Genomic DNA, 12,537 nt, shown 5'->3' with positions numbered 1-12,537 from the left:
GGACAATAGGCTTGATAAAGTAGAGGATCAACAAAAAAGAGGAAGACCCTCAAGGAGATGGATTAACACAGTGGCTGCAATAATGGGCTCAAACATAGCAATGATTGTGAGGATGGCACAGGACTGGGCAGTGTTTCATTCTGTTGTACATAGGGTTGCTATGAGTCAGAACCAACTCGAGAGCACCTAACAACAACAACCTACCAGGTAGCAGGCACTATAATCTATTTCATTTATTTCCAAAGAGTTACTCACATCACTCCTATTTTTGGCATTTGTCTTTGCCAAAACTATGTCCATGGCATCGGGAATGCTGGTGAACTTGTTTTTGTCTGGTGGCTGACGGTATTTCTTATCACTGATGATTTCTGAAGCCCTCTTGTTTTTTTCTGCCTCCAAGGAACCCAGAGGACTCCATCCTATGCCTTTCAGCCACTCAAGGTCAGATTTATACATATTCTGTGAAGGGATAAAACAAGTCATTAAAGTCTTATCTTCACCTGGACCCTTTGCTCAAGTGATTCTATATATTACAATCAGAAACATTTTAGATTTTCACTAACAATTCCTCTTAGTTTCTGTAAGTTTCTCTTAGTAGTTTTCTCTACTATGAAATGACTACTCGTATCAGATATAAAATAATGGATACACTATTTGATTTAATAGAAACTGACCTCACTCTGTAGTTCATAAGCTTTTTTAGCGTGAATAACATCATTCTGGTCTGGTAGACATGTCCACTGATGCAGCTTGTTCCTGTAGTCCACGTCACTGACCAAGTCCTGACATTTTTTGGCTAACACCACTCCCAACATGTCCACTGGGCTGGTGTACCTGGTCTTCCACTTCTCAAAATCCTTCTTGTATTCCCTTTCACTTTGCATTTTGGCTACATTCATGGACCATACAAGCTTTGGATCATCTTCCACACTCCGGAACCCAATATGGTGCCCAAGTTGCTTGCGGTAGCCTTGTTTGTATTTATGCTGAAATCAGAGGCGACACAGTTCTTATACTAACATAAAGAAAGGTTAAGTTACGTTCAATTTGCTTTGTTTGCATATGTTTGTTTCCTAAATCTGAAATGAGAGAAGGGCTGCCTATGCTAACTTAGTAAGAAATAAAAAGTCTTGTTTAAGTGAAAGTTTCTAAAGAAACCTAATAGATTTGAGTATTGAGAGAAGTTTTGCTGAGAAATTAATTCCAACTAGAAGCAAAAGTATATACTGGTATATGCTAGACATTGTGTATCCTAACTTTAGGTAGTGTTTGAGAAAGCTCTTGTGATATCCTTATGGGAATGATGAGTAAGTATGGGCTGAATGGCAGAAAAATTAGGAAGATTTAAGACTTTCTGAATAGGCTTAATAATGTAGATTAATTTGTTAAGTAGTAGAATTTTTAGTGGTTTGCCTTATGTTTATGTCATGTAACCTTGTCTTATACAGGATTCATACTTGCACGCTCAGGAAGCTAAAAAGAGCGAATGTGTTAAATTAGAAAGAGGATTTCACAAGGTATCAACATTCTGCTATAAAGGGCCAAAACGAACTAGATGAATTTAAGAGAATAAATGTAAAATCCTGCACTTGGGTTCAATTGGGAAAAAATTGTATTAGTACTAGACAACAATAACAATGGTGATAGTAATATAGTAATAACATTTACTTTATACTAGGTGCTGAACACACATTATACCTCATGAAAATGGATTTTACTGTCTCATGATACCTAGTTTATAAAACTAAGAACAAAAGAGAACAAGTAAGTAACTTAAAATATTTAAAGAGATACCAAGTAAAAGAGGAATTAAGCCACTTTGTGATGTTCTAAAATGCAGACTTAGGGCTGATCAATAAAATATTTAAGGTTGAAATAAGGAAATATATAATGACATTGAGAGATGATTCAACAAGGAAATGACCTGCCCTAAATGATACTGAAATTCTTATCTCCATTTGAAAGTCTCCACAGGCTGGATGACTACCTGTTGAAGATGAGGTGGAAGAATGGATGATATAGCCTTTAAATTATCTTCCTACTCTAAATTCTATGATTCCTACATATTAAATTAAAGGACATATAAAAATAGTTATAATTTCTTGTATACAAAAACTATTTGATGCTGAGAGATTAAGTCTATTGTCTGTACAATGGTGTGAAAGTTCTCTCATAGTTGATTTAATTTTAGGGTAAGGTTTTAAAAGGTTCCAACTAATGGGTTCACATGAATAGAAATTAGGCACTATCAGTTGTTGGGTCATTAGAAAACTACGGATCCTATTCCTTCAATTTCAAATCTATCCTTAATTTATAGGTAACATATAAGATTAAATGAAAATGAGTTTACTTTCTGGGAAACATTCAAGCACCATTATTGCTTCAAGCTCAACGTTATGTGAATTCATTTTAATGAGGCATTGATCTGCAAACCAGAGAGTAGGTAGGAATACACCACCTAGTTAATTTTCTAACACTTTTAGAATGCCACAAATTAATGGGATTAGAGAAAGTCTTTCCATATAGTCTTAGAATTTATTGCCACGTTCTTTTTTAGACACTCTTTCTCTCCACTCTGTACTTCAAATTGCATGTTGAACCAAACCCTTGTTTTGTCTAGTTTTAAAGATTTTTAGTTTTTTAGTACTTCCCTATGAAATTCTGGTAATTTATATAACCCAAATCCTCTGAATTTTCGTGATTAATTTTTGGGATTAACAAAATGATATGCATATCTATATGTGCAATAACAGAATCAAATATTTGCAAACATTTAACATCAATAGGGGCTACATCCAGTTTGCTCACCAACTTTACTCCCCTTTAAAAACATAACTTGAAGCTGCCTTTTTGAAAGTGGGTATCCTTGTTTTATGAACTTTGGACCAGAATACAGCAGAAAGTAAAGTTCTCTGGGCTTTAAGCCTCAACTTCTGAACCTTCCTAGACTTTCTATATCTCATGCTAATTTATTATAATTATGCAATCACAAGAGTGGGCTAAATAAGAACTGACAGCTAATTTTTAAATATGCATATAAAAAAATCCATCAACATCAGGTTGGTGAACTTGATTTATTATCTGGCACTTTTCAAATTTGTCTAACAGACAAATAAAAAACAGGGAATTTTTTTTTTTTTTTTAGGCCAAGTAGGGAAAACCCAAAATCTTTGGTTCTTTTGTAATGTTCAGAAACATAGCATCTTAGTGTTATTGATCTTAGAGGTCCTCTGGTCCAACTTGTATTCATGAAGCCCCTTTTCGATATATGATCAAAGAGAATCAAGAGTGAATTCTGGGTGGATGAAGAGTGTAGGAAAGGATAAAGGAGCAACATTATATTTTGAAAAGTAAAGCCTGTCTGTAAAAAGATAATTACCAACCTTAATTTACCTGACTTCAATAAAAATTTATCTGTATAGAAGCCAAAAGGAGCCCTGGTGGCACAGTGGTTAGTTGCTCGGCTGCTAACTGAAAGGTCTTGGGAACCCTATGCAGCAGTTCTACTCTGTCCTGTAGAGTGGCTATGAGTCAGAATTGACTCAACAGCAAGAGGCATAGAAATCAAACTAGTACTTACATCGCTAACAATATCTGTTGAAGCTTTGGCCAGCTGTACGGAAATTGCATCAACTGGGAGATCGTAGCCTTTCTTCAAAGCTTCCTCCCATCCAAGTTTATAGAGTTTCTGAAAATTAAAGAAAATTTTATTGCTATTCTTTCTGGATTAAACAAACTAATAGATTATTAAACAACAGTCTACCTAGAGAGTAGATATCAGATTCTAACATCTTTTAATATATTTCTAAAGATACAGATAAACAAAACAAAACAAGCTGTTTAGTTGGGTGGAAAGAGCACTGAGAAGGGAAGGACAACACACAATATAGGGGGAGTCAGCAAAACTGGACCAAAGCAAAAGCATAGACGTTTCCTAGACACATCCAAACACTTTAAAAGACTGAGTAGCTGGGGTTAGGGCCCATGGTCTTGGGGGACATTTAGGTCAATTGGCAAAACATAATTCATAAAGAAAATGTTCTACATTCCACTTTGATGAGTAGTTCCTGGGGGTCTTAAAAGCTTTTGAACTGCCATCTAAAATACATCTATTGGTTCCATCCCATCCAGAGCAAAGGAGAATGAAGAAAACCAAAGACACAAGGAAAATATTAGCTCAAAGAATTAAAGGACCACATGAACCAGAGACTCCCCCAGTCTGAGACCAGAGGAACTAGGTAGTGCCTGGCTATCACCAATGACCACTCTGACAGGGATCACAACAGAGAATCCCAGAGAGAGAAGTAGAAAAATAAAGAACAGAATTCAAATTCACGAAAAAAGACCAGACTTACTGGTCCGACAGAGACTAGAGGAACCCCCAAAACTATGACCTCTGGACACTCTGCTAACCCAGAACTGAAACCATTCCCGAAGCTCACTTTTCAGACAAAGATAGACAGACCTATAAACAAAAAATAACACACATGAGGAACTTGCTTCTTAGTTCAATCAAATACACAAGACCAAAGGGGTAACTCCTGTCCAAAAGCAAGGAGAAGGCAGGAAGGGACAGGAACTGGATGAACGGACACAGGGAACCCAGGGTGGAAAGGGGGAGCATGCAGTCACATTGTGGGGATTGCAACCAGTGTCACAAAACATTATGTGTATGAATTTTTGAATGAGAAATGAACTTGAGCTGTAAACTTTTACCTAAAGCACAACTGGGGGAAAAAAAAAAAAAAAACCAGAGTAATGGAAATGCAAAAGAAAGAAAAGAAAAAGCACTGACTTAGCATCACATGATTTGGCTTCAATTTTTTTTTGGCTCTGAGACTACCAGGTGGTATATTTGAGTGTGGCCTTTACTATTGAGAAACAATATGGTCATATCAGGTGCTTTTTTCCTGTTGTTAAGTACAGTCTGGGCTCACTATTATGAACATAGATATTAAGGTAACCGATTTAAAAAATCAGGTCACAAAATTTTAATTATATAAGTGATAAAAGTAATGGATGATAAAATGCCTTTTATGAGTTTTAATGAATGAGTGAACATTTCAGAGTCAAACCCATCGAATGGATGTATTGTGTGAAAACTAGCTAATCGTTATCAGTACTTACTATGTGCCAGACACTGCGCAGACAGCCTAACTTGGAATTTCTCATTTGGTCTTTACAGCAAATCCAAGGTCAAAGGAATTTTATGGTCCCAATTTTATAGATGAGCAAACTGAGGTTTAGACAGGTAGGTGATTTGCCCAATATCATATAACTCATAAATAGCAAAGCCAATATTCATACCAGATCTGTTAGATGCATTTTTTCTTTCAATAGTTATTGATTGCCTAGGTAGACCAAGCACAGTGAATACTCTGGTAAAGCAGGCAGGCCCAGGGCTTGCCTTCATAAAGTATATAGTCACTGCTGAGACCCCTGCTCATAACCACTATATTTTGCAATATTCCTAGGCTAACCAGTTTGAGTCATTCTTTGTTTCAGTATTTATGTCAGTTATTTACTATTACATCATTTAGTAAGTTTAATAAATTTCAAGTCAAAACTTTAAGCAATTTTTAGGTAGCTCACCTGACTGAGCTGTGTTTGATTCTGCTTGGCCTGTAAAATATCTGGTGTATCTGGCATGACGTGAATCTGGGTTTTATCTTTATTCCAGTCAACGGTGTATAAATGCTAGGAAGTATAGAAAAAAAGAAAGACATTTGAAATTTGAATAGCTATTTAGGACAAAGAGGAAAGAAAAGAATATATACATATATATGTATAGCTAGATATAGTTATAGCTACATAGGTAAACAGTAGTTAAATGCACTCAATCTGAAATACAAGAAATTAAACTAGTAACTAGAGTAGCATATGATTCAGAAAAGACGCAAAAAAGGAACTCAGATTTAAGAATTTTTTCTTGTAAATATTTTACATCTCCTAGAATGGGTTGAAAGTACTTAAGGTATAGCAATAAAAATATATCTAATTTTTAATTCAATTAGAAGGACAGGATAAGAAAAAAATTAGAGGCAGGTAGGAGAAGAAAATGGTGTGTGTGTGGAGAAGGGTGCTTTGGAACTGCGTGACACTACCAAGAAGTGGTGGACCCAGATTAAAATTCCCAAACAAGAACCTACTACCCTCTCGTCACTTGGGAGCTGTGTGGAAGGGCAGCTGTTCTGTCTACCTTGTTCATGGTGTGTGCATTCTGCTTGGCAAGCACCATGTCCATGGAGTCGCTCAGCTTCTTAAACTGGAAGTTGCTAGGGTGTTGGCGGTAGTTCTGGTCACTTGCATATTCAGTTGCCTTCTTGGCCTTCTCCACTTCTAGAGAACCAGCTGGACTCCAGCCAAGCCCTTTGTACCATTCATTGTAGTCCTGCTTATATTCGTTCTATAGAGAGAAGAGATAAATTCTTCTTCACCTTGTCAATTTAGACTCAAAAGTATTTATCAGCTGGGGTAGAAGACTGATCTCCCTTCCCATGCTAGGAATTCAACCACCACCCAGAAAGAAGGAAGCCTTACATCACTCTGTATGCGATTCATATTCCTGGTCAGCTCAATGCTCATTGCATCTGGAAGGAGGATGTACTGGTGAATCAGGTGCTTATAGTTAGTGTTGCTGATGTTGGCTTGGGCATCCTTGGCGGCCATGACACTGAGCATGTCAGCAGGGGTTTGGTAACTGGTCTTTGTCTTCTCATAGCTTTTCTTGTACTCCCGATCAGATTGCATCTTAGCCACTTGCATGGAATGGACTAATTTGGGGTCATCCTCAAGACTTCGGAAACCAACCATTTTTCCCCTCTCCTTTTCATAATTGTGCTTGTATTTATACTGAGAAGAAAATTTGAATATGTATTCAGAGAAATTTCCTTAACTAGAAGTCATGCTAGTGTCAATATTCTATATTTCATAATAACTGATATTTTATAGAGCTTTTTTTTTATAGTTCACTAAACATGTTTTTTACACTTATCTGTGCAACTTGGTGCTCACAATGCGAGGTGGATAACAAAGTTATTATTTTCTTTCCCATTTTACAAATGAGTAAGCTGAGACCCAGAGAGGTGAGTGACTTGCTAAAATCACTAAGGATTAGACTCCAGGTCTTCTAATTATACCACACTGACTTACACACATACTCTGTACGGTGAAGAGACCACTAGTATGTAATAAGAACACAACAGATGACAGAAAAAAGGAGAATGTTCTAATTAGTTTCATGCCACCCTGAGAAATCACCCAGTCATTTACTGATGACAATAGGCTCAATTATCAGGCACACAGTGTAATTTTAGAGTAGCTTTATATTTGTGGGGCTTTTGTTCTCTTAAGACTCTAAACTGGCATAATGGGTAAGAAGTTTTTCTATTTATCACCCCACCTTCCCTCTCACAGAGAGGGGATCCTGATACCTGGAGAACCTCTTAATCTGCCTTTCTCCTTGTGGGTTTGAGTGTGCAAGTTAGGAGGTAGCAACTAGGAGAGCTGAATTGCTCCAGCATAAAGAGGGAGAGGAAATTGGAGTTTTCAGGGCAATGTGGGAGTGGCTAGGTCTATATAGGTAGGGTAGATGAAGAACAGAGATGAAAGAGTTGAGTAAAAGTAGAACTGGGGGGTGGCCAAGGGCAGAGTGTTCTAAATTGTGCTCCTCCCATGATCCCCAAGTTACCTTGAGTAGATTTCTCGTGGAAACAACCTAATGAAAGAATTGAGTTTCATATGGGTGATGTGTTATGGCAGTGGTGTGCTGGTATACCAGCTCTCTGGGGGGAAAAATTCCTCATTTGTAATGTTTGTCAATACTCCTAGCAGCTGATGTCAAGCTTCTAATGGTTTAACAACTGATTTGCGAAATTCCTAATTATTTAACAATCAGATCTCATGAGCCCAAATGAGTAGGCTCCAGCAATTCACTACATGATGCATCTTGTTAGAAAGACAGATTCTAATAGGCAGGAGGCAAGAATGACACCAGGCTTTCAGTAAGAAAACTTGGCAAGGGGCTTTGAGTTTCTATAGGTCATAGCCTTGGTGACAGAATTCAAAATAATTTTTCCTAGATCTCAGGAGTCAGGGAGCTGGCATTTGTGAGGGCCATATGTGGGTAGTGTTCTTTCATACCAGATATACCAGAGTAAACATAGGAACAAACTAAGAGTATTCACAGGCAGCCTGAGGATCTGATTAGCAGGCATGCTTTTTTCATATCTTATCTACTCACTGTTCCCAAAACTCAGCCTCTATCATTTTGTTTAAATAGAAACCCCTAGCCAGATGGCTGCTTTCCTGCAGACTTACATCACTTGCAATATCTCTTGAAGCCTTGGCAGCTTGGATAGGAATTGCATCAGTTCTGAGATCATAGCCTTTCTTTCTAGACTCTTCCAAAGAAAGTTTGTAGAGTTTCTGTAAAGAGAGGAAAAGGGAATAGTTTTCTTCTAACTAGGAAAAGCTGAACTGATTTTCCAACAGTAAACTAGCACTATGGCATCCTTTTTGTGTTGGAGCGGAATGCTTCATTGGTGGCTTAAGAGCTAAATGTTCTCACAAATATCATAATTGTGTTTGAAAAAAAATCTATCGTAAACTAAAACGTACTTTCAAGAAATCACCAGAAAAAAATGAAATTTACTGGTCTCTATTAGGTTGTGGGGCTCTGGTGGCAGAATGGTTAAGCGTTTGGCTGCTAACCAAAAGATTGGCAGTTCTAATCCACCAGCCGCTCCCTGGAAACCCTATAGGGCAGTTCTACTCTGTCCTATAGGGCTGCTATGAGCTGGAATCAACTTGATGGCAACGGGTATTAGGTTTTAAATATTTTTTTAAATGTGAGAATACAGTAGGTTTGTGGGGCTGTTTTTCTTTTAAGACTCTCTAAACTGGCATAATGGGTAAGAATTTTTTCTGTTGACCACCCCAGCTTCCCTTTATAGAGGGGAGATCCTCATATGTGGAAAACATTTTGAATTTTATCAAGAGAGTTAAGGGAAGGCTAAGAAACAGCCATATTCTTAGAACAGAAAACTTCAATGTTTTACAAATGACATTTTTTTTATATAATTATGTGGGTTCTACAATCCAGAAAAAGTCAACACTCCCAAATCCCTGTAAAATTCAAACACAGAAAAGGAAAAACAGATAAGATTAGAGGATTTCCTAGCAACTGTAGTTGGTACAAGAAAGAAAATGAAATAAAACAGCAATGCATTTTCTAACAAGCACATTCCTTGTTGTGGGGCTTGCCAAAAATTCTTCAAGATGTTCATCTTTCCTGTCCATTAAAATTTCCCCACAACTCCTCTCTAGGACCATCTGAATAACTTTATGGGGAGGTCTCCAAGGAAAAAGTCTTGGTATTCTCATTTCCTTTTTTTCTGCTCTTGGCTCCCAGGCCCTTCTCCTCCTGCCAAGTCTCTTGATTTGATATAGAATGGCTGCCACTAAAACAAAATCCAACCACCCTTCCAGTTCCTAAGTGCTTGGCCCAAACGCCATTGGCAAACACTCCAACTCTCAGTAAGCAAGAGTAGAAAGGAAGATTTTCACCTGTGGTTTACACTGTTACTTTTAAAACATTCACTCTCATACTTGAGGTAAATGATTTTTTTTTTAAGTGGGATGGAAAGAGAGATGACAACAGGGGAATTATACTTACATCGCTCATGTTAATAGCATTTGCCTTCGCCAGAATAATCTGGGGGATATCAGGCATGATGTGAATTTTGGTCTTGTCAGCCTCCCATGCTTGTTTGTATAGGTGCTAGAAAGGAAAAAATAAATCAATAAAAATGTGGCAGCTAGTATTGAAAATCTTGAAAGGAGTTCACTTAGTATATATAAACCATTGTGTATGTATATAATTACTTCATGTATTTTTATGTATCTTTTTATTAGCTAGGTTTTTTTTTTTTCTTTTTTGAGTCATAAGTGGAAAATGCACCCATTCAAATAATTCAGTGGACAGGATGTAAGATGAAAAGCAAGAGTTCCCTCATCCCCCATCTTACAGTCCAGAGATAGCATCTCCATCCCCAAATTTTCTGGGCATATTAAAACCCACTTGGAATCCTTCTTTAATGTAAATGAGGTCATTACTATACATAACGTTCTACGTCTTGCTTTTTTCCTTAGCAATATAAATTACACATCTTTGAGCTTTCTTGAAATAATCTACTTTATTCATTTAGAGAGCTGTATAGTATTCCATCAAGAGGTATAACTTAATCGATTTAACCAATCCTCGATCAATAGACATTTTGTTGTTTCCAGTCTTTTTCTACTATAAGTGATGATGCCATAGTCTTTGTGGTGGACATGGAGATGGAAAGACTTGTTATCCCAACTATTGGCAACTTCAGTTGTCAGCTTCAGGGTTTGTTGTCTTACTCAAGGGTACACCTTCCCAGGGTGGCCACATCCAAATGACTATCAAAGTAGGGGTATAAATGCCTGGCCATTTCTGCCCAATGTCAGAACACTTGGAGAGGTTCTTTACACTCAAGAACTCTCCATGGGATTGGGTCCACATTACAGTTTGACTTCTCCCTCTGCCTAATCATCCTTCCACAGGTACTGATGCCTAAAAAACATGCTGTACCCTGAATTCCATCTCAGCCATCTCCCTTCAGAGACCCTAAGCTGCAACAAATATTATTCTGTACATGTATGTATGTTTTTGCACACATACATAAGGAGTTCTGTAGATTAATGGTTACTCAAATTTTAAATTTTAACAAACATTAATAAACTACTGATAAAAAAATTTGCATAATATAAATTCCCATGCTAGTATTGGGTATAATACAACTGTCTAATCTTTGCCAACCTGGTAAGTAAGAAATGCCATCTCTTTGTCTTAAAAAAAAGGTTTAATTTTCAATAAATAACTTTGTGAGCACTCTTCTAGACTAAGCGTCAACAAATTTTTTTTTTTTTTTCTCTAAATGGCCAGATAGTAAGTATTTTAGACTTTGTGGGCCATATGATCTCTGTCATAACTATTCAACTCTGTAGTTGTAGCACAAAAGCAGCCACGGACAACAGGTAAACAGATAACTCTGGCTATGTTACAATAAAACTTTATTTATAAAAATAGTTTTCTGACCCTTGAATCCACACCAGTACTATCCAATAGAACTTTCTGAGATGATGGAAATATTTTGTGTTATTCAGTACAGTGCCCCTTAGCTACATTTGTCTATTGAGCACTTGAAATGTGGTTAATAAGAATAAGGAACTTAATTATTACTATTACATAATTTTAATTAACTTAAATTTGTATCACCACATGTGGCAAGTGACGATACTATTAAACATGTCAGTTCTAGTGGAAAGAACGCTAGACTAGGAATCAGAATCCTGGTTCTAGTTCAGTTACAGTCATTGACCTGCTGTGTGTCTTTAGGGAAGTCACTGTCTCTCTGGACCGCAGTTCCCTCAGCTCTGAAATGAAGGGATCTAACTTTATATCACCAAGTTATCTCCCACTGCCACATATTCTATTTCTATGATTCTCATTTTTACATCATTATCCTGAAATTATAATAATTACAAAGGAAAGAATTGGAAGTACTTAATTTAATATTTAAAAATAAATATATGCTTGTAATGGCTTAGCTTCTAAATCCGGCATGGAGATTTGTGCCTTGTCTTACAGGCAGATCTCTTTCAAGGATGTTAGCCTTCTCAATAAATCTGTTCACTTTCTTTGTTTGAAGACTCCTGGGGATTTACTTAGAGACTTTACATATTCAGATTTATGTTTCCAGCCCAATTAGAAACAACTAGTTTCTGCAACTGTTTAATGTCAAGGTTCAAATAATCTTTTTTTTCCGTTTTGTTAATGAAAGGCTTTTCTAATTGTTATCCACACAATATAACCAGTGCTGTGCTATAAGTTTATTATTTTTAACTTAAGAGCAGACATCCAAGGTTGATGTGCTTGTTGGTCATAGTATTATCTCATGGTGAATATATATAAAATTATAGTAAAGCTTTTCTAAAAGCTAGAATAATTGACAGTCCAGGGAACTGCTGGTCTACAATTGCTTTCATGATTGCTCAGAGAAAGCTCTGGCTCAGAGAGCACTATAGACATGTACTCTGGGGGAATTTGTTCTAATTGAACCAAAGGAGCTGGGAATCAGGGGTGGGCTGCAACACTCAGCTGTTGTCAGCCAAATATTCTGCTGATTCAGCTTCATGAACTGCTACTCCACCTCACCTGAGACAGACTTATTTTTAAAGGTGTGTATTAAAAGAAAACCAAAACTCATTGCCATGGAGTCAATTCCAACTCATAGCAACCCTATAGGACAGAATAGAACTGCCCCATAGGGTTTCCAAAGCTGTAAATCTTTACAGAAGCAGACTGCCACATCTTTCTCCCAAGGAGAGGCTCATAGGTTCAATTCAGCTGGCAGTCAAGCGCTTAACCACTGTGCAACCAGGGCTCCTTATGAAAAGAGAGGACACCCTATTTATTTTGTTACCTCTATGAGATATGTGAAAGCTGGA

General features: G+C 37.1%; 1 protein-coding gene across 29 annotated transcripts in view; it reads right to left on the bottom strand.

Annotated features, from left to right (window-relative positions):
• Nucleotides 1–12,537, bottom strand: part of NEB (nebulin) — a 216,183-nt gene that overhangs the window by 149,473 nt on the left and 54,173 nt on the right. For 27 of the 29 annotated variants that reach the window (XR_010322314.1, XR_010322315.1, XM_064287138.1 and 24 more), the window contains 8 exons: nucleotides 9,677–9,781; nucleotides 8,320–8,427; nucleotides 6,541–6,852; nucleotides 6,200–6,406; nucleotides 5,593–5,697; nucleotides 3,581–3,688; nucleotides 675–986; nucleotides 256–459 (listed from right to left, as the gene is read on the bottom strand). Coding sequence is in view for 27 of the 29 variants with exons in the window: in XM_064287138.1 (XP_064143208.1) it covers nucleotides 256–459; nucleotides 675–986; nucleotides 3,581–3,688; nucleotides 5,593–5,697; nucleotides 6,200–6,406; nucleotides 6,541–6,852; nucleotides 8,320–8,427; nucleotides 9,677–9,781 (1,461 nt within the window). In the remaining 2 variants the exon portion in view is untranslated. The remainder of the gene's footprint in view (nucleotides 1–255; nucleotides 460–674; nucleotides 987–3,580; nucleotides 3,689–5,592; nucleotides 5,698–6,199; nucleotides 6,407–6,540; nucleotides 6,853–8,319; nucleotides 8,428–9,676; nucleotides 9,782–12,537) is intronic. The other 2 variants (XM_064287145.1, XM_064287146.1) reach the window with 2 other exon arrangements.

Source organism: Loxodonta africana, chromosome 6 (genome assembly GCF_030014295.1).
Source record: "Loxodonta africana isolate mLoxAfr1 chromosome 6, mLoxAfr1.hap2, whole genome shotgun sequence".
Lineage (NCBI taxonomy): Eukaryota > Metazoa > Chordata > Mammalia > Proboscidea > Elephantidae > Loxodonta > Loxodonta africana.
This window is presented reverse-complemented; position numbering and strand designations above follow the sequence as displayed.